The sequence below is a fragment of the Lissotriton vulgaris genome, chromosome 9 (genome assembly GCF_964263255.1).
Source record: "Lissotriton vulgaris chromosome 9, aLisVul1.2, whole genome shotgun sequence".
In the NCBI taxonomy this organism is placed as follows: Eukaryota; Metazoa; Chordata; class Amphibia; order Caudata; family Salamandridae; genus Lissotriton; species Lissotriton vulgaris.
In genome coordinates this window covers 144559835-144579625 of record NC_141697.1, presented here as the reverse complement: position 1 = coordinate 144579625, position 19791 = coordinate 144559835, and the positions used below count along the sequence as shown (strand labels likewise).

The following is a 19791-nucleotide window of genomic DNA, read 5'->3' as shown; positions in this document are numbered from 1 at the left end:
CCCAGGCTTGGGGAGTGAGGATGCAGTTTGACCTCACACTTCTTGAAACCGAGAAAACAACGATAAACTTAGAAAGAAAAGGTAGTATTTGACCCAACTAAAACAAAGCAATAGAAGGCACAAAACAACAGCTTAAAGAAACCTGAGCATATAACTTCCACACCCACTATAGACCTTACTTTTCTGGGAGGGTGACAAATGTAGCCGGATGTTGGCATGGTTATTAAAATGAGAAAGACCCCACACACCTATTAGGAGATTGCACCAGGAAGGAGAACAGGACACAATATCCAGGGAATTCATACATTACAAAATGTAGGGAATTTTTGGAAGGGATTATGCTCGACCTAATAACTTGTCAAGAGCAGAGGTTCTCAACTACTTAGGCGAGATGAAGCTCCCTGGGCTGTCACACGAGCAACATGCCAGCCTGAAGGTCTCGCTCAGTGTAGGCGATCTTGCGCACGGCATACCTGCTGACCTATATTGAGAAATGCCCACAGTGCTGCTAGATAAATTACTGAGAGTTTTTATGGAGGCACAGTAATTGGGTTGACTCCCCTCACACCCCCTCCCCCCCAAGTTCCCAAGAGAGCAGAAATTATCATGCTGATTCCCTAAGTGGGATAGTACCAAACTTTGGTGTTAGCATATCGACCCCTGTCAATGTTGAAGACATGAAGATCAAATGTGATTTATTCCTGGCAGGAGTACTTTGCACAAAATTAGGCAACTCATGCACATTATGCATTCTCCAGACACCTCGGCAAGACAACGATCTGGCGAACCTGGACATAGATTGCACCTTTAAAACAGTGTGCTGTGAATATAGCTCGCTCCTCATAGAGCAAATGGGATTTGGGTCTGCACTTCTGTATGCTGAGCTGAAGGCAAGGGTGCACTTGGGGATCTTGATCTTAGACTGCTGGACATTGGAGAGGGTCCCACCAGTATTGCCCTTTCTTTCCTATGCTGTTTGCGCTTGATGTGGGGACATTGGCCTGCAGACTGAGAGAGGACATGCCCCAGTGGGGCATAGAGTGTGGGCTCACAAAACACTTTGTATCGCGGTATGTGGATGATGTGTTGGTTTACCTAAATGACCCTGCACAGTTGGTGCCCCTAATCTCAACTGAATTGGAGAATTCTGGTCACATTTTGGGATTAAAAACAAACTGGAGCAAATGTAATTTTTTCCCTTGGGGTAGACTAGGTGGGCTGAATCTGGGAAGTGATTAGGAGGCAAATAAAAAATAAAAAGAAGAGACAGAAAAATGGAAAAGATAGCAAAAGAGCATATCATGATCTGTTTGAAACCTGGGTTCATGGTGTGCTGCATGACTGGAATCAGCAGGTGACCGGAATGGATGAAAAGGATTTTTATGCTCTTAACTAGTTGATGCTTACCGAGAGACTCTGCCAGCTCAGGTAGAAAGTGACCCAGAGAAACATGCAGTGTTAACTGATAATCTAACATTGTTAACAAAGGACTGGATCAGAATGGCCGTAAGCCAAAGGCAGAGCGGAACTCTCTACAGACTAGGCCAAACCAGGAAATAGGCACCAGGGCAATGTCCGAGGTTCCACGTAGAAAGGGAGTTTGTTTCCAAGTTGGGATCAACACAAGGAGAAGGCAGGACAGGGTGGTTCTCCCAAGCTCATGGTGATTGCTTGTCATAGGTGCCACAAGGGGGGGCATTGTGAGAGAGGCAGGTGAAAGACTCTGCAGCAGCTGTACCAAGGATAGTGAATGTGTTGACTTTAGGTGAAGGAACCTGAGATGGCCTATTTGCACTCAGCCTCTTGGCTATGAGCATCTGGGAGAGGGACCTAGATGCCTTGAAGTACATCCAGCCAAACACAATGGTGATTTTGATGGAATCTAGCACTGTTCCAGCAGTGAGAGAAATACAAGAGCTTACAAAATTATGGTTGAGAAGAAGGACCTCAGGCCTGAGGAAATTCTCCCTAGACCAAGGTGACACAGGTATGATATCCATTTAAGAGGACATAAAGTACCTGATTGCCAAACTTGAGGTAGAAATCGTTGACAAGTCTGCATTGTTTAATGTAGTGGTGAAACGGAAGCAAGGTGCTGGATGTCTCTTGGGCAATGAATTGAGTTCCCATGGTTTAGCACCAGGATTAGCTACCTGAATGGCTTGAGCCATGTCAGCACTGTTAACTGGCACTCCAGGCGCATGTCCGTCTCAGGAAGAAACTGGGACCATTCCAGGTTTTTCCTGAAGCAGAGCAAAGTAATAAGCAGATCAGAGCAGACTTCTGAGAAGGCTCTAGCTGTGGGATCCATTGCCTATATCCAGACTGCCAGGAGGATCAGACGCTCAAAGCTGACCAGGTGTTGGAGTCTGAGTCTGTGCCAGAGCTGGAGGGGTTGTTAGGTGCAGGACAACTTACCCAGGAGGTAATTCTGACAGGCACAGGTTTAGTGCCCTACACATGTGGGACTTCGGAAGGAAACCCAGCAACAGTTAGAAGGGATCTTGGAGAGGCGTGTCTCGATGAAGGAGTTACCTAGACTCCCTCCCCTCTGGACACGACTTGGGCGACGGGTGAGATGGAGAGCTGTGCACCCACCCAGTTGTTTCTTATCCGGTACCTGCACACAACACGCTGCACCTGCGTTGCATGATGCCACTGTCTCCCACATGGCAACGACCCCGCCCCCCCTTTAGCATAGAGGACTTGATGCTCATTGCCCATGATCATGTTGGACCCCTGCCACCCAACCCCCACACTGGCTTTCCCCGGGAACCAAGGACACACGCCCATGTACACATACGGACGCAACGCTTGCTTCCTTACACCTTTGCATTTTCTTAGATTTTTCTTCCTTTTGCTGTTTCCTTTCTCCTCTTAGTTCTCATGGCCTTCCTGTCTTCCTTTCTTTTTGTTCTTTAAATTTACCCCTCTCCCACTTGTTGGCCAAGTTTCGATGTCATGGCAGTTTTTCTACTTGACACGCTTGTTAAGATGTTTTGAATAGAGTATCGTAAATACATTGCCATTTGACTCAAAGCACCTATTTACGGGTCCACCTTAGATGACACACCTCATACCTGCTGTTAGACGAGGGCTAAGGGAACCACGCACATACAAGGCAAGGTCATATCATATCACATCCATGGACCCCAGGTTACATTCATACCTGAACTACACGGCTGTACACTCTCTAAAGCCTTTCTACCATATATATTGCTCATACCTGTTCAAGCAACGCCTCGGATATCACTATGTTCTCCCATTGCTTGACATATTCTCCCTTCCCGATACGGACGTATTGCTTAATAGGGAGGAGGCTCCTCATTGAGCTTAACATGCCCCCTTGAGAATGTTGATTTACTTCTTCTCTCTTTCCTCCCTTTGCCTTACAGGACGCGATGTATGACCAATGTCCCAAAGAACATTATTATTGCTTATGATCATCTTTGTAAATTTATGGGATTGTTTGTTGCATTTCCTGATTATTACCTTGGCATGTACTGTGACTTTGCTCTGAAAAACTAATAAAAGATATTAAAAAAAAAAATAGAAGGGATCTTGGAGTGGTGTACAATGAGCCTGTGAATCCTGAACCCAAGTTTATTTATTTTTTGTTTTTGTGGTCTATAGCACAAACTCAACACAAAGGTATCAGAGCACTTTACATGAGCACCAGTTACATTACACAAGGTCACATTCATTTTTGTTAGGCACCGGGAGCTTAAGTGATTTGCCCAGAATCACAGGATGTTGACATCGAACCCAGTTCCCCAGATTTGAGATCGACTGCCCTAGCCTGTTAGACCACATCCTCTCCCCAAGTGGACAAGAGGTTAGTGGCTCCACTAGTGCACATAAACCTCCTGTTTTCACTTGTCCACACAGTGCCCTTAGAAGGACCCTTGGGCTTTAGATATACCCATGATAGGTTGGACCTTGTGATTTACTGTCCATGCATGCAAAGAGCCACTTCGACGTCCTCTACAAATGGTCTCACTTGCCAATTGAGAGGTAAGTCAAGAGGAACGCCCAAGGCATTGTTAATGCCTCTGCTCGGAGTGTTACATTTCAGCAGCTAGGAATAGAAATTGTCGGTTCGTTTGACCCCCTCAACATTAGGCAACAAGTTCATTTTGGTAGTTCTGGAGAGCACTGCTGGGGTGGTCTTTTGAATGCAGGAGCCACCTTGCAGTGCAGACACAGGGCAAGGAGGTGGTGACTAATTCACAAAACTATAGAATGCTAACAGATTGTTAATAATGTATATGTATATATACTTTTAACAGTAATAATGATTTTATGATTTTTTTAATGATGTTTTATATGTCTTGTATGTTGTTGCAGTTTGTGTGTCTGTCTTAACATATTCACGAACTGTGATATAGTGTAAAGTGTAGTAATTGAATATTTATGTATAAGTTGTTTCTATTTATTTGTGTGTTTTTGTTTTTTAAAAAAGCTACATGAAATGAATTTCATGTTTAGACAAAATGGAATTACATTTTAATTTATAGTCTGTGGTGACTTTATTTTAGTGCTCATGTGCCCTTTCTTTTATGAGGAAAACTCTTCTGCAAAACCTGTCTAAAGCAGAAGTCTGGCCATCATTAAGAGGAAAAGGGCCTAACGACGAGAGAAAAATGGAGTAGGCCTAAAATGGCATAAATTGGTTGCTTGTTATTCCACAGGTCGGAAGACATATCGTTCCTCACTAAGTTGTTCTTTTTCCATTTGTATAGAGCTGAGCATCACAGAATCCCTGCCCTCCCTCAACGGCCCTCAAAAGCCTTTGCAGTTTTACCGTGATTGGATCTGTCCCAATAGACCTTGCATCATCCGCAATGCCTTCAACCACTGGCCGGCACTGGAGAAGTGGACCTTCTCATACTTGAGGTAAGGACTAACCTCGGGCTCCGGTCTAGATGTTGCTGGTGTAGACCTACCTCCTTACTGAGGTCGACTTGGCTTTCCGAGCCATGCTTGTTAACCAACAAAAAGTATACAAGAATAGGTGTGCACTAAAAAAGAAATGCGAATAAACCCTGATGTGGTTATCATTTCCATCCATGTCTTTGGACAGCTGTCTCACAGGAATCTGAATCCAACCAACATTGCTACTTACTGGCACCTCTACTTTGCCATGTGGCCATTCATTCCCCCCAAGACAAAGCTCTTTAAATTTAAAATGTAATGTGTAAAGTGTTTTTTCAGTCATTTGGCACAATATGGCCAGGGTCTGCCCTATGAAAATCTGTCATGTCACTGACTGCAGGCCTATTAGCAAATCATGGGTTTCATCACACAAAGTCATATCAAGCAACTTTTTCCCACCTCACCCCACTTCAGGGCTGCACAGCAGTACCACAAACGTTCCAGAAAGTGTCCTCTCCTTAGAAGCCAACCATCCTTTTCAAACAATTCAAAGACAATCAATCAATCAGAGAACTTGTAAAGCGCGCTACTTACCCGTGAGGGCCGCAAGGCGCTGCGGGGGGGGGGGGGAGGGGTGCTGCTACTGCTCAAAGAGCCAGGTCTTGAGGAGCCTCCTGGAGGTGAGCAGGTCTTGGGTCTGCCATAGGTGGGTGGGGAGGGTGTTGGCGGCGAGGATGGAGAAGGATCTGCCGCCGAAGGTCGTTCGCAGGATGGCAGCAGGGGCGAGGCTAGCGGAGCGGAGCTGGCGTGTGGGAGTGAGAAGTTGAGTCTGTCGTTCAGGTAGGCTGGTCTGGGGTTATGGAGTGCCTTGTGTGAGTGGGTGAGGAGTTTGAAGGTGATCCACTTGTTGACCGGGAGCCAGATCAGGTCTCTAAGGTGGGAGGTGATGTGGCTGTGGCGGGGGGACGTTGAGGATCAGTCGGGCTGAGGCGTTCTGGATGCGTTGTAGTCGTCGCAGGTGTTTGGCCGGGATTCCATCGTAGAGTGCGTTGCCGTAGTCCAGCCTGCTGCTGACGAGGGCTTGGGTTACTGTTCTTCTTGTTTCGGTCAGGATCCACTTGTAGATCCTGCGAAGCATGCGGAGGGTGTTGTAGCAGGAGGAGGAGATGGCGTTGACCTGCTTTGACATGGAGAGTGAGGAGTCAAGGATGATTTCTAGGTTGCGTGCGTGGTCCGTGGGTGTTGGAGCTGCTCCCAGTGTGGTCAGCCACCAGGAGTTGTCCCACGCAGAGGGGGTGGGACCTAGGATGAGGACCTCCATCTTGTCCGGGTTTCTTTTTCAAGCGGCTGCTCCTCATCCACTCGGCGATGGCTTTCATTCCCTCATGGAGGCTGGTTTTGGCGTTGTGTGGGTCCTTGGTGAGAGAGAGGATGAGATGGGTGTCATTAGCGTAGGAGATGATGTTCAGGTCGTACTGGCAGGCCACTTGTGCTAGGGGGGCCATGTAGACATTGAACACATGAAAGACAGATGCACTTCTATCTTCTGGTTTCTTTGATTGACATATTTGTCTCTGGTTGTCTTGTTTTTGATGAGTAAAATTAACTTTTGTTTCACCTTTTCTAAATTAAATCTTTTTTTTAAACTTTATTTCGGATATGTTTCAATCCATAAAAGCACAAAATCATTACATATTTCATAATTAAAACACCATAACATCTATACAAAGTAGATCATAATTCATAAATCATACACTTTTCTTGAAAGAGTAAGTAGACAAAATCAGTACCACAGATAAAGTGCAAGTAGTGCCCACGTACGACAAAGTGCATTAGTGCGTTAGACTTCAGCTAATTCATAATTACTCATCTAAACATTTTCTTAATCTCAGTTAGTTTTAAATCTTTGGTGGATCTTGACAACTACAGTCCTAACATATGCCTATATCTTTCTATTTTTTAAAAACGTTATTTTGGCCAATATGACCATATAAGTGTATGTATGATACAGTACTTTCATTCGATTCAAAGATAAAATAGTAAAAGGAAATCCATTCATCTCCCAGGAGTGCATGCCTATATCAAAATACCCTTTATCTCAAAATGGCACAACCTTCTGAATGCTTAAACTGTTCAACTTTCCTGCTCCAACCTACAGTACAAAAAGCAGACACGCGGGTGTGAGTTTCTCAATATATCAGAAATTAGCTCTCAGTTTATAATGATCTCTCCAAAGCTTTGAAAACAGTATCCTCCAAGACTGATTGTTCAGCATTGTTTGGCCATTGAGTTGAACTCAACTTTATTGGTAATCGCTCCCCTGCAAGGGTCTTGTGTATATATTGCCTCTAAATGAACATTTCTTGCAGTGCAAAAAATCCCATTGCCGCTCTTTTGCCAGTTTCCGCACTTGCTACATTGTCATTGGTGTCGGTGTGACGTCACACCTAAGTGATGCTCACCCATCTGTTCTTGTACCATCTGTTCTGATGGCACCCAACTATACAAAGACAACTATACAAAGCCCATATGTGCTGAAAAGACACACCTTTTACTGGTATATGTTGTCTAACTGCTGTTTTAAGTGTCTCTTTTTCAGAACATCCTATCAGAATGCTGGGAAGATGGAGGCATGCTAGATGAAATGACTAGCCACGTTTCTCCACTAGATGCCAAAAATATAAATTTCTCCATCATCTGATTGGTCCTTTTAGACAACACAGCTGATACCAGCATCAGCCTTTTCATTAAACTCTCCAAACATTACACACAAACTTTCTATAACCCAAACCGTTACGAGCTCAAGAAAACTGCAGCAAGTGAAAAGAATCTCGGATATGCTGAATAGATTCTTGATAAGGATGCTTGTAGCTCACCTTTCACAAAGCAGACACACATTTTTTTTTTGCGGTGGCCACAGTTAGGCTGACGACATGTGTAGGAAGAGAGATGCTGAACTGCTCCATTGGTTGCTTCCTTGGTCTTTTCTCACTCCCAAAAGTTTGCCACTTACTGAATTTCTTCACTTGACCTTGGTTCTCTTCTACCTAAAATGTCAGTCGTAATGTCCTCGAAATCCACAGTTGCTTCCTTGACTAAAAGATGCTCGCAATGGGGTCCTGAGATGGGCGGAGGCTAAAAGCAAAGTATTGACTGGCAAAGAGAGCAGTGCACACGTAAAAAGCCAATAGCGTCTTTGCGGGCCGAAGTATTACTCTTTTTTTTTTTTAAGCAAGCCAAAATGAGAACAACACACTAGTTCATCCCGATGGGCCACATCCAGCATCCCCAGATTCGCTAACCTTTACTTGTACAACATGGTAAGGGATTCAATGCAACCCAATTGGGAGTTAGATAGAAATGTGGTTATCAATATACAAAAGATAATCTCACCCGTATCAGCAGTTGACCTCTCTCCCTCTCCAATACCCCCCCCCCCCCAAGAACTTCCTGATAATTTACCCTACAATCCTTCATCTGGAAGAACACACCTTTCTGCATGGATGTGCCTCTAGAAGTTACAAAAGAAATGTGACCTTGAGGTTAAACTGTTTAAAGTTGAGGTTCCTTGGTGGTTATATAGTTTGACAGCAAGAAAACATTAAGCTAACATGAATTCAATGTTTAAAGCAATGACACAGAATATTTGTAGTTATTGAACAGTAAATAATGTATATGTGAAAAATGTCCTTTTTAAAACTGTAGAGTGACATCTTTTTTCAAGAAATATGTTTCATACAGAATGACACTGCACATATCGGGATAACTTTATTCCCAGTCTGTAACCTCTGCAGAATGCTAATGATTGCTGTGTTGATTATGATCATGTATACTTTCAAATGCCAATAAAATTGTTTAAAGAATGCTGTGCATGGAAAATGCTATATCTACCTTTAATGACCACAACAAAGCCTAAATCATTGACAACATCAATTTTTCCATCATTTGTGTATTGAAAGATGTTTACTGTTGCCCTAGCAGTCCCTTAGTTTGGAATCAAACATCACTGTACATCACGTGCCAGTGTGGATCTGGGTGTAATCTCTCAACTGGTAAGGTGTTAAGAGTGCAGTGATACTGAAATATTCACCCATCTTAAGATTTCCATTAAAAGGCTGTGGCAGGGCTAGATGTTTTGTGCGTAAAAATGGGATTGGAATGAGGTGGGCCCCTAAATGAGGGTCTCTTGAGAACTCTTATTAATGGTGTCTGTAATGCCTGGTTTCTTCCCGAGAGTCTCTCTAGCACAGTCACATGGCGAGAGAGGCTGGTGGTAGTACCAGGGCACTGGGGTGAATTCCTACCTCCTTCCTCGTCATGGCCAATAGGATGACTGTCGACCTGTATTTGTCAGACTTTTGACTGGTGAGTTACTGGAGCTGGGCAAAGGAGGGAGAAGACAAGAAGCCGGATGTGGGAAAGAAAGAGAGAGAGAAAGAGCGAAACAAGCAAGAATAAGGACAAGGAGAAGGTACAGGAAAAAGGATAAAGTGCAGGGATGAGCAGCAGGGACATATGTTGACAATGTTATTAGACAGAACACCACTACGAGCATTCAGATGAGTTTAGATGCACAAATGAGGCTTTGGTGAGCAGTGTGAGATGCAGACACGGTGTGTACGGGCAAGGTATGGCCTTGGTGGGCACTGTGCGAGGATGGTACTGATTGGCATGGGAAGATATGACCCAGTGGTCCAGACTGAACTTTCCCTGCACAAATCTGGCATTGATGCGTAAGGTGAGGAGATGTCACTGCTTGGTAGTGTGAGACACTTGCACTAGTGGCCAATGAGAATACCCTGCCCTCATCTGAGATGAGAGAGCAACAGCCTGTAGCACAATGACAGTTGTGTACTTTTTTTAAACTTTATTTTCCAGTTTTATACAGTCATAGTCAAAATAGAAAGCATAGAGCGAAACACAGTACTGGAACAAACATAGAGAAATGCAATATGGTATGAAATACAGGTAACAGTCCAGGGCGTCAGTGTACAACGGAATGTGGGGGATATGTGCAGGCACAACATCAGACAACCAACAGGGCTGTCGCATTGCCAGGAGTGGTCTTTTTCCCTAGCACCCTCACATACAAACAATGATAAAATATTAGTGCACATAATTAAAGAAAACAGACAAGAAAAAGCATTCAAAACATGGGGGCGCAATGCCGCTCCATGCTCCTAACCGACACCCTCTGGAACAATACCATTGGCAATCCGAGTGTCCGCTTCAGTGCGGACACTCGGAATCAAGGAGAAGGCACTGGAATGGATCATCTCCTTCCTCGCCGGAAGGACACAGAGAGTCCGCCTCCCCCCGTTCAGATCAGAAGCCACGGAAGTCATCTGCGGCGTCCCTCAGGGCTCCTCGCTCAGCCCCACCCTCTTCAATGTCTACATGAGCCCCCTTGCGGCCATCGCACGCCAACACAACCTGAACATCATCTCCTACGCCGATGACACCCAGCTGATCCTCTCCCTGACCAACGACCCCGCCACCGCCAGAGCCAACCTACACGAAGGGATGAAAGACGTGGCCGAGTGGATGACGACCAGCCGCCTGAAACTGAACACAGACAAGACGGAAGTCCTCATCCTGGGCTCCTCACCCTCCGCCTGGGACGACTCCTGGTGGCCCCCCGCCCTGGGCAACGCACCCAAACCGACAGACCACGCACGCAACCTGGGCTTCATCCTGGACTCCTCCCTCTCCATGACCAGACAAGTCAACGCCGTCTCCTCGTCCTGTTTCAACATCCTGCGCATGCTACGTAAGATCTTCCGGTGGATCCCCACCGAGACCAGGAAGACGGTCATCCAGGCCCTCGTCACCAGCCGTCTGGACTACGGCAACGCCCTCTACGCCGGAACCACCGCCAAGCTCCAGAAGAGACTCCAGCGTATCCAGAACGCCTCGGCGAGACTCATCCTCGACGTCCCCAGACGAAGCCACATCTCCAGACACATGAGAGACCTGCACTGGCTCCCGATCAACAAAAGAATTACCTTCCGGCTCCTCACCCACGCACACAAAGCCCTACACAACCAAGGCCCGACTTACCTCAACAGCCGCCTCAACTTCTACGCTCCCAAACGCCATCTCCGCTCGACCAGTCACGCCCTCGCCGCCGTCCCCCGCATCCGCAGAGCGACAACAGGAGGAAGGTCCTTCTCCCACCTGGCCGCCAAGACTTGGAACTCCCTCCCGACCGACCTGCGCCTGACCCAAGACCACCTCTCCTTCAGGAATAAGCTCAAGACCTGGCTGTTCGAGCAGTGCGGACTCCCCCCCCCCCCCCCCCCAAGCGCCTTGAGACCCTCCGGGTGAGTAGTGCGCGGTATAAATGCCTATGATTGATTGATTGATTGATTGATTGAGTGCGCTTGCTAGTGATGTACGTTTTGTACGGTCCCCAAATGTCCACAGGTCTTGAGGAGCTGGGCACTAATGTGGCGTATTCTTAGCAATTTACATTACAAAACGCCAAACTGCGAAGCCATGACTTTACTGAAGGGACCCTCCTGGTACCCCATAGCAATGCCACCTCGCGTTTGGCCGAGAGAAAACCAAGCGCAGCCAATTTCCTGACTTTCCTGGGGAAATTTACCACATATCCCATCAGTGCAATCTCCGGAGTGGGGAGCAATGTCATGGAAAGGACGACCCCTAGTGTGGTGTGCACCTGAATCCAGTATTGCTGTATTTTTGGACAAATGGAGCCGAACATTTCTGGCAGTGGTGGGATCTAGCGGGGTCTATCTTGTGGGACCATGTGGGGGTGTGGTACAAGACAGTTGTGTATTTGTTGATGGCAGGTTTCAAAGGAGTGTTCTTAATCCTCCCGGGCTCTTTACTGCACATTTGCCCTTAATCCATTAATCCAACCCCTATTCACAGAAGGATGACTGTATTTTCTGTCTAGTTCACCAGGTACATTGATGAGCAGTCTTGAGATCTTCGCTTTGCCGTAATGTGGCTAAAATATTGTGGATGCTTCTGGGCATACCATGTTTTCTTAGTTCAGAAAATTTGGCATCCTGGTGTACTTCCATGCTTATTTATTTGAAAACTGCATAAAAGGAAAATTAGTATACACCAAATCTTTATGTTGGCCAGGACGAAACTTGCACAATCTAACTCAATGCGGAACCATTTCAAAGGTTGAAATACGCCAGACAAAATTATAGGAAAGTGTAAAACCTTTGAAGAAATACCATGCACATCTTAGGGAGTAAGCACATGTAAGGAAAAGAGAGCACCCTTTGTGCTTGTGGAATAGATGAGAATGGTGGGAACTCGGGTTAAGATTTTGTAGTAAGATGCCTTTTCATTGAGCTCTTCAAATGCTCTTGAATGTTTGTTTTTAATTTACATCGGTTTCCTTTTTCATAGAGAGGTGGTGGGTTCCAGGGACGTTAGCGTGGCTGTGACTCCCAATGGTTATGCCGATGCTGTATACGGAGATAGGTTTGTCATGCCAGAAGAACGGCGGATGACCTTCAGCTCCTTTCTGGACATCGTGGAGAAGAAGGTGACCCGGCCAGGAGTATTCTATGTCCAGAAGCAGTGCTCCAACCTGACTGAGGAGTTCTCCCAGCTCATCGATGATGTTGAGCCCGATATCCCCTGGATGACTGAAGCCTTGGGTACAAGCACAGAAATATCTTTTTTTACCTAGATTTAGCTCACTAAAGCTAAATGAATATGCATGAGTTATAGTCTGGGTCATTGCACTAGGGATTCCAGTTTAGGGTGGAAGGGTTGTATCAAAGTATGGTAAACAGCACACTAATGGAATTTGGCTGTCCAAATTATCTTTATCTGGAAGAGCCTTGTGGAGGAGGTGCCACAGGAACATTATGGTTTATAATGTATGAGCTAGTGATGAGTTGCTTATCAATTTAAAGGTGTTTTTCTTGTGACAAACCTAACTTTTTTTGCAATGAATATTTGATTCATGTCATCTTCAATTGTAGTGTCAATATAATATTTTCAATACAATTATTTAGGAGTTACCTGAAGGAAATTGTTGCATGCTTTGACCAGGCCGTTGCTCCAATTGAGGGGCAGTTCCCACAGGAATCCGACAACAGTGGACCAGTGAATGTGAAGGGCCCTCACTCAGACCTCCATTGGAGACTCCCTTGTTGGAATACTGCAGTGCACACTGGTCAAACCCTCCAGGATTTCACGATTTGGAAAATAATTTGCAAAGTCAGCAGTTTTGTAAAAATCTTCCTCTTCTAACAAAAATGCCTCCGAAATTCCCAAATTTGACAAAAAAATAAATAAATCCCTCCTGCGGTCCTCGCGTGCCCCATGGGCGGCAGTTCCAAAACTTGATCAAAGTTAATGCCCACCCCCCGGGGCCCGCCGTCCATGGGGCACCCGGGAGCATTACTTTTTAACCAGTTTAGGGCTCGCTGCCGACATGGCATGCAGTGGACCCAGAGGGCATTTTTTATCACGTTTTGGCTGAGCAGCCTGCCCGAAACTTGATAAAATTGAATGCCCCCTGGGCCGGATGCATGCCACGTGGGCCCAAAACTTGAATAAAAACTAATGCCCCCTGGGCAGTGGGCCCAGAGGGCATTATCTTTATCAAGTTTTGGGCCCGCCGCCCACATGGCATGCGGTGGGCCCAGAGGGCGTTTATCTTTATCAAGTTTCGGGCTCAGTAGCCGGCCTGAAACTCAATAAAAATCAATGATACCCGGGCCCGCCGCATGCCCCGGATCCCCAAACCTTGATTAGAAACCAATGCCCACCGAGCAGCATGCTCAGGGGGCATTATTTTTTTTTTATTATTTAAAAAAAAACAAAAAACTATATTGCACTTGTATAGTACACAGCGGAATGCCTACAACCCAACGGGCCGGCCGCTAACACAGTTCGTGATTCAAAATGCAGCATTTCAAAAATAGACATTAAACCATCAGCTCTGTATAAATCCTAAGAAGGTCTCTGCGAAAGAAAGGTGCATCTCAGATATCTGTATTGACGCTGGATGAGGTTTTTGATTTTACTTTTTTTTTTAAAACAACAACTTTCAACTTCAAACGTTAGGAATAGTATTATGATCTTGCATGAATCAACACAGTCTGAGTTACAAGTACCTCTTGGGAGAGGCCTACTCTAGTTCCATACCCATGTGCTCGATCGTTCCCCACTAATCTTACCCTTACATCCACCCCCTGCCTCCCACTTAGCAATTCAAATAGGAGATCCCGTACAGTAACCTTGGCTTCCCCACTCCTCGCTATTCTTACTTAGTTTTACCCCTCATCCTCTTCCTCGTCGGAGACATCCTGATCATCTTCCAGCAAGGGGTTACAAATTTCCCCCCTGTACACATTCCATTTCGTCCAAATCTTATTCCACTTCCCTGGGCAGGCCCGGTTAGAATATACTGCCCTTTCCGTTACCATTACCCTGTCCATATTTAGACACCATTGTGACTTGGTCGGCATGTCTGCCGCACCCCAGCGCTGTGCGATGTCTCGTTTTGCCACCATCAATCCTACCGTGACCCAGAGCTATTCATGTCTGGAGAGGTCAGTAGGCTTCCATACGTTTAACAAGCACCTTCGTGGGTCAGGCAACAGCGACAGGTCTAACGTTTGCGAGATTGTGCGGAGTATCTGTTTCCAGTATTCCCGAATCTTGGGGCATTCCCATATGGTGTGAAAAAATGTTCCTTCCTCCCCTCAACCACGAAGGCAGTAAGGATGTGGTATCCTGTGGATGCGGTGTAGCACGGTCCTGGTGTATTAAACCCTGTGTAGTATCTTGAGTTGTACTAGCCGCAGTCGGGCTGAGATGCCTACTTCCTTAGGGGACCCAAGCGCCTCATTCCACTCATGTTCGTCCATTTCGCTAGTGTCACCCTCCCATTTCGCCTTTAACAGGAGTGTCGGGTCTGGGAAGTTATTAAGCAGTTTGCGGTATGTGAGTGATGTTGCCCTTTCTATCATAAAATCAGTAAGGAGGCGGTCTTCTAACGGCGAAGACTCAGGCAGCGTCGTGTCAGGGGGCAGGGCTGCGAGCAATGCATGTTGTATCTGGATGTACCTGTAAAGTTCCCTGTCATCAAGGTCGTATAAGTCTTTTAGCCGGTTAAAGGGTATCACCCCGTTCCTCTCCTAGAGATCACCCACCGTGGAAATCCCTATAGTGTCCCAGTGTGTAAAACCCTTACTGTTTCTCATGTTGCCCAACATCCGAGAATCCCACAGCGGGGTCATTTTGGTGATCTTCCCTTTCCAACCCAGCGCTGCTGTTGCTGTATGCCACAACTGTACTGTCAGTCTAGTGGGCCCTAGTAAGGCACGAACTTTACGGTGATCATATAATGGACCCAACAGGCTGTTCGTGCCCAATTGCGCCCTGTCGGACTGGAACGCTGGCTCAGTTTGAGGTGCGTGAATCCATTGGTTGATCGGCTTAAGGTGTGCTGCCCAATAGTTATTGTTATTGTTATTGTGGATTTGTATAGCGCCGGGTCACCTACAGGTCTCAGGGCGCTTTGACCACAGAACATAACATCCGGGATATCGTATATCGTATATCGTATATCGTATATCGTATATCGTATAGTACAGTCTTAAGTTAGGTAATGCGATACCACCGTCGTACCAGCCTCTGTGCAGCTTGGATTGTGCAATGCGTGCAGGGAGGTTCCCCCATAAAAGGTTAGAAACCAGCGCTGCCACTTTCTGGAAAAACCTAGGGGCTACAGGATAGGGTGTATTCTCGAGGACATATAAAAAACGTGGCAACGCCATCATTTTATAGAGTGCAGCTCTGCCCAGGAGTGTCAACGGAAGACCCGACCAGAACGTAACATCTCGTTTAAGTCTATCCAGGTGAGGCTTCAGATTCCTATTCATGAATTCCGTTGGATCCCTAGTGACATGAATGCCCAGATATTTAAACGACGAGCCCGCTATCGCTAGTGGGCATGCCTCACCAAGGTTCGGGCCTGCCCCTGCAAAACATACAGTTCCGACTTATTCCAATTCAGCGTATAGCCGGAAACGCTGCCGTGTGTGTCACAAATGTGCAATAAAGCCGGCACTCCGCATTCGGGGTCAGTTAAATAAATCAACATATCGTCTGCATATAAAGACAGTCGATCCTCCCATCCCTCACTCCATGATATGCCCTTGAGGAGAGGTGAGGTCCTTATGAGGGTCGCGAGGGGTTCCAAGGAGATAGCGAACAGCAGGGGTGATAAGGGACAACCCTGCCGTGTGCCCCTCCCCAGCGGGAACGTGCGCGAGATATGTCCATTAGCTACCACGTGTGCCATCGGGTCAGTGTATAATAGTTTGACCCACGCAATAAAGCGGGCCCGAATCCCAAGCGCTTCAGTGCCTCAAAAAGATATGCCCATTCCACCAGATCAAATGCCATTTTAGCGTCAAGCGCCAAAATCACTGCTGATGCGCTGATAGAATCTGCTCTAGCCAGCACGCCGTGCAGCCTTCGCAGATTCAACACTGTGTTTCTGTGTGGCATAAATCCGGATTGATCCGGGTGTATAATCGACGACAGATGGGGCAGGATTCTGGTCGCTAGGAGTTTAGTCAAAATCTTAACTTCGGCATTTAGCAAGGATATGGTGCGATAAGAGGAACACTCATCAGGCGGTTTGCCCGGTTTAGGAATAGTCACAATGGTCGCCGCTCGCTGGTCCGGCGGAAGAGAACCCTTCTCTAGACATTCCCTAAACATTCCCAGTAGATGTTCACTGAGGGTCCCAGGCACTGCTTGGTACCATTCAATGGGTATGCCATTGGGTCCCATTGCTTTACCCGGGTTTATTGCCCGAATCGCCAGTTGGATTTCATCGGCAGTGATGTCCGCTTCCAACTCATTTGACGCTTCCGGTGACAATGTTTGGACCTCGATCGGAGCTAGGATGTCTTTGGCCATCTCAGGTGTGATCACACGTTCCGGGGTGTACACCCGCTCAAAGTGGGTCGCGAGTAGCTCCGTGATACGTCTTGGGTCTGTGTGTACCGCCCCATGTTCGTCTTTCAAGCGTTGGATCCCCCTGGAGTTACCCTCCCATTTATCAAGCCATGCCAACATTTTCCCAGCTTTTTCACCCACCTCGTAGATTCTATTTTGAGTGTCGGTTATGTGCCCTTTTACTTGGATGCGCAGGTGATCGTTGTATAGTTGTTGTTGAAGGGTAAGTGCGTGAAGGGTTGATGGAGAGGGGTGCTGTTCATGGGAAGTGGTCCGTTCCTGTAAAGCCACCTCCAGATTAACTAACTCCTGTGACAGCTGTCTTTTATGACCCGTGATGGAGTTAATGGCTTGTCCCCGCAGGACCGTTTTATAGGCTTCCCAAAGTGTCTCGGGGGAACTTACTGAGTGTATGTTTTCTTGGAAGTATTGCTTTGTTGTTCTTTTAAGGGCCTTGCGAACCTGTGGGACCCTAAAGTAGGTAGCGTGAATGGGGTAGATGCGTTTGCGTGATCGTGCCTGAGAAGAAAGTGTTAGCGTGAGTGGCGAGTGGTCTGAAATCCCTCGAGGGTGAATTGCCATTGTGTCTATGTATTGGAGGCCCTCTCCCAGCGTCAGGTAGTGGTCAATGCGAGAGAGACTGCCGTGCACAGCGGAGTGAAAAGTGTATTGTTTCGTACCAGGGTGCAAATGTCTCCAAATGTCAGTCAGTCCCATGGCCGTTGCAAACCGCTGGAGGTAGGGGACTCCCCCCGCCTGCACCGGCGTGGGGTGTCTATCAAGTTGTGTGTCCATGACTGCATTAAAGTCCACCCCCAGGATGATCTCACCCTCGGGGAGAGTCAGAAGGAAGTCACCTAATTTTGGGAGGTGAACCGAGTGCATTGCCGGTGGGATATATACTGAGACCAGATTAAAAAGTTTCCCCTCCCACTGCCCCTGCAAGGCCGCAAAGCAGCCCTGGTCATCAGTCTTAGTCAGTAAGGGGATGAAACGTGCGTTTTTCTGTATCAGGATAACGGTCCCCCTGGAACCGGACGTGAACTCAGAGTGGACCAACATTTTATATCCTCGCCTATCCAAGGCCTTGGTAGCCCCCCCCCCCCCCCCCCCACTAGATGAGTTTCCTGCAGTAGGGCTATGGTGGGTTTTTGTCTTTTAATTGCAGTCAGTACCAACCCTCGTTTGACCTTGTCCCCAAGACCTCTCACGTTCCAAGACAGCAAACGTAAGGGAGGGCACTGTGACTCAGGGTCCACCACCCCCCTTACCGGGACAGAATTATCAGCCATTAGGTACTACGGGATGCATGGTGTGTTGACCAAGAAGTGGGTCCGGTATGGTGGCTATGCCGGTGCATAGCGAAGAGCTAAGGGACATCACGGGGGCTTACGATCATTGTCTATCCCACCCATCTTGCATTGACTCATACAGAAATTCCAACATTGTCTTCGACCGTATATATACATTCCTAACTGTAACAATACAACCCCCCCCATCCCCCCTCCCTGCTACCCTGCCTAACGGACTTTCAACTGCCCGCCCCCCCAACTGAGCAGAGTGTTTAACCCATCCCGCAACCAGAGTACTTGCGTGTAGGGGGAGAGCGTCTCCCCGAGCAGGCGGCATCCCTGCGTGCTGTTGGGGTGTTTCGTGCCAGTGTCCAATTGCAGCTATAAAACAGTGTGTAAATGATCAGCGATTGCCCTGTTCATGAGAATTGGAGTATGGGGTTCATTCTTCACCACCGGCCCCCGCAAAACCACGGGACGGAGAGCTCTCCGCTCCTCCACGCCCTGACGTTTGTGAGCCAGTTCTGCTGTCGCCTCTGCGATCCTGGTTAGACGTGTGTCGCCTCCGCTGCCGGTCCACATTATGCCACCCCTCAAGCCAGTCCCGGGCCGCTTCTGGAGAATCGAAAAACCATACTTTTTTGTTCGCCACCACTCGCAGCCGGGCCGGAAAAAGCATTGAATACGGCAGTTCCTTTTCCCTCAAAGTTTTCTTTACCTCCAGGAATGTTCTGCGCTTTCTAGAGACCTCTGCCGTGTAGTCTAGGAAGAAGGCAATTCTTGAGTTCTGTATTTGGATCGGCGGCGCCACCCTCGCGGCCTGCAAAATGGCGTCGCGGTCCCTGAAATTGAAATGTCTTGCCAGTATTGGTCTAGGCGGACCACCTGTCTTTGGTTTGCCCCCCGGCACTCTGTGGGCCCGTTCCACTGAAAAAAAGTTTGAGAGTCCTTTGGGCTGGAGTCTGGTTTTGATTATTTCTTCCACATATAGGTCCATGGCGCCCTTGTCTTCAGATTCCGGCACTCCTAAAATTCGAGCGTTATTGCGCCGGGAGCGCCCTTCTTGGTCATCCAACTTTTCTCGGAGTAGTTTGTTATCCGTTTGTAGCCTTTCCATCGCCGTTTGTAACTCAGACACGTCTTGGACCAATGATTTAGTGACAACCTCCACCTGCTTTACCCTTTCGTTCATTTTCTGGAAGTCCGCCCGTATCAGGGTGACTTCCGTGGCTGTCGCTCCTACCGTTGCCTGCACCTGAGCCAGCGCCGCCAGAACGTCCTCTAGTGTGGCCTTCTTCGCCCCCTCGGATTCCGACGTTTTCCCCGCATTCTTGCGCTGTTCTTGGGGAGGAGTTTGTCTCTCATAAGCGAATTTGTCCAATTTGGCCTGAGTAGTGCTATTCCTGGGGCCTCTGTTGGACATGGCTTTGGTCATACGATCCTCTCGGACCAACGCAAGTCCGTGATCAAATCAAGGAGGGCCGGTGCTTCGTTGTCTTGCTGTCGTCTGTGGGAGGTCGCGTTAGTCGACCGTTGCAGTAGTAGCCACCTGGAAGGTCTCCAAGACCGCAGGTCTTTATCGCTCCGCCATGGCGGGCGGCTCCGCGGGGGCGGTTGCTGGAAGAGCCCGGGGAACAGCGTGCAGCCA

The 19791-nt window shown here is 47.4% G+C and overlaps 1 protein-coding gene across 1 annotated transcript in view; it reads left to right on the top strand.

Moving 5' to 3' along the window:
- JMJD7 (jumonji domain containing 7) overlaps window positions 1–19791 on the top strand; it is a 64381-nt gene that overhangs the window by 19185 nt on the left and 25405 nt on the right. Inside the window, exons 2-3 of the mRNA XM_086937228.1 lie at window positions 4743–4896; window positions 12268–12521. Of these exons, the coding sequence (XP_086793354.1) occupies window positions 4743–4896; window positions 12268–12521 (408 nt within the window). The remainder of the gene's footprint in view (window positions 1–4742; window positions 4897–12267; window positions 12522–19791) is intronic.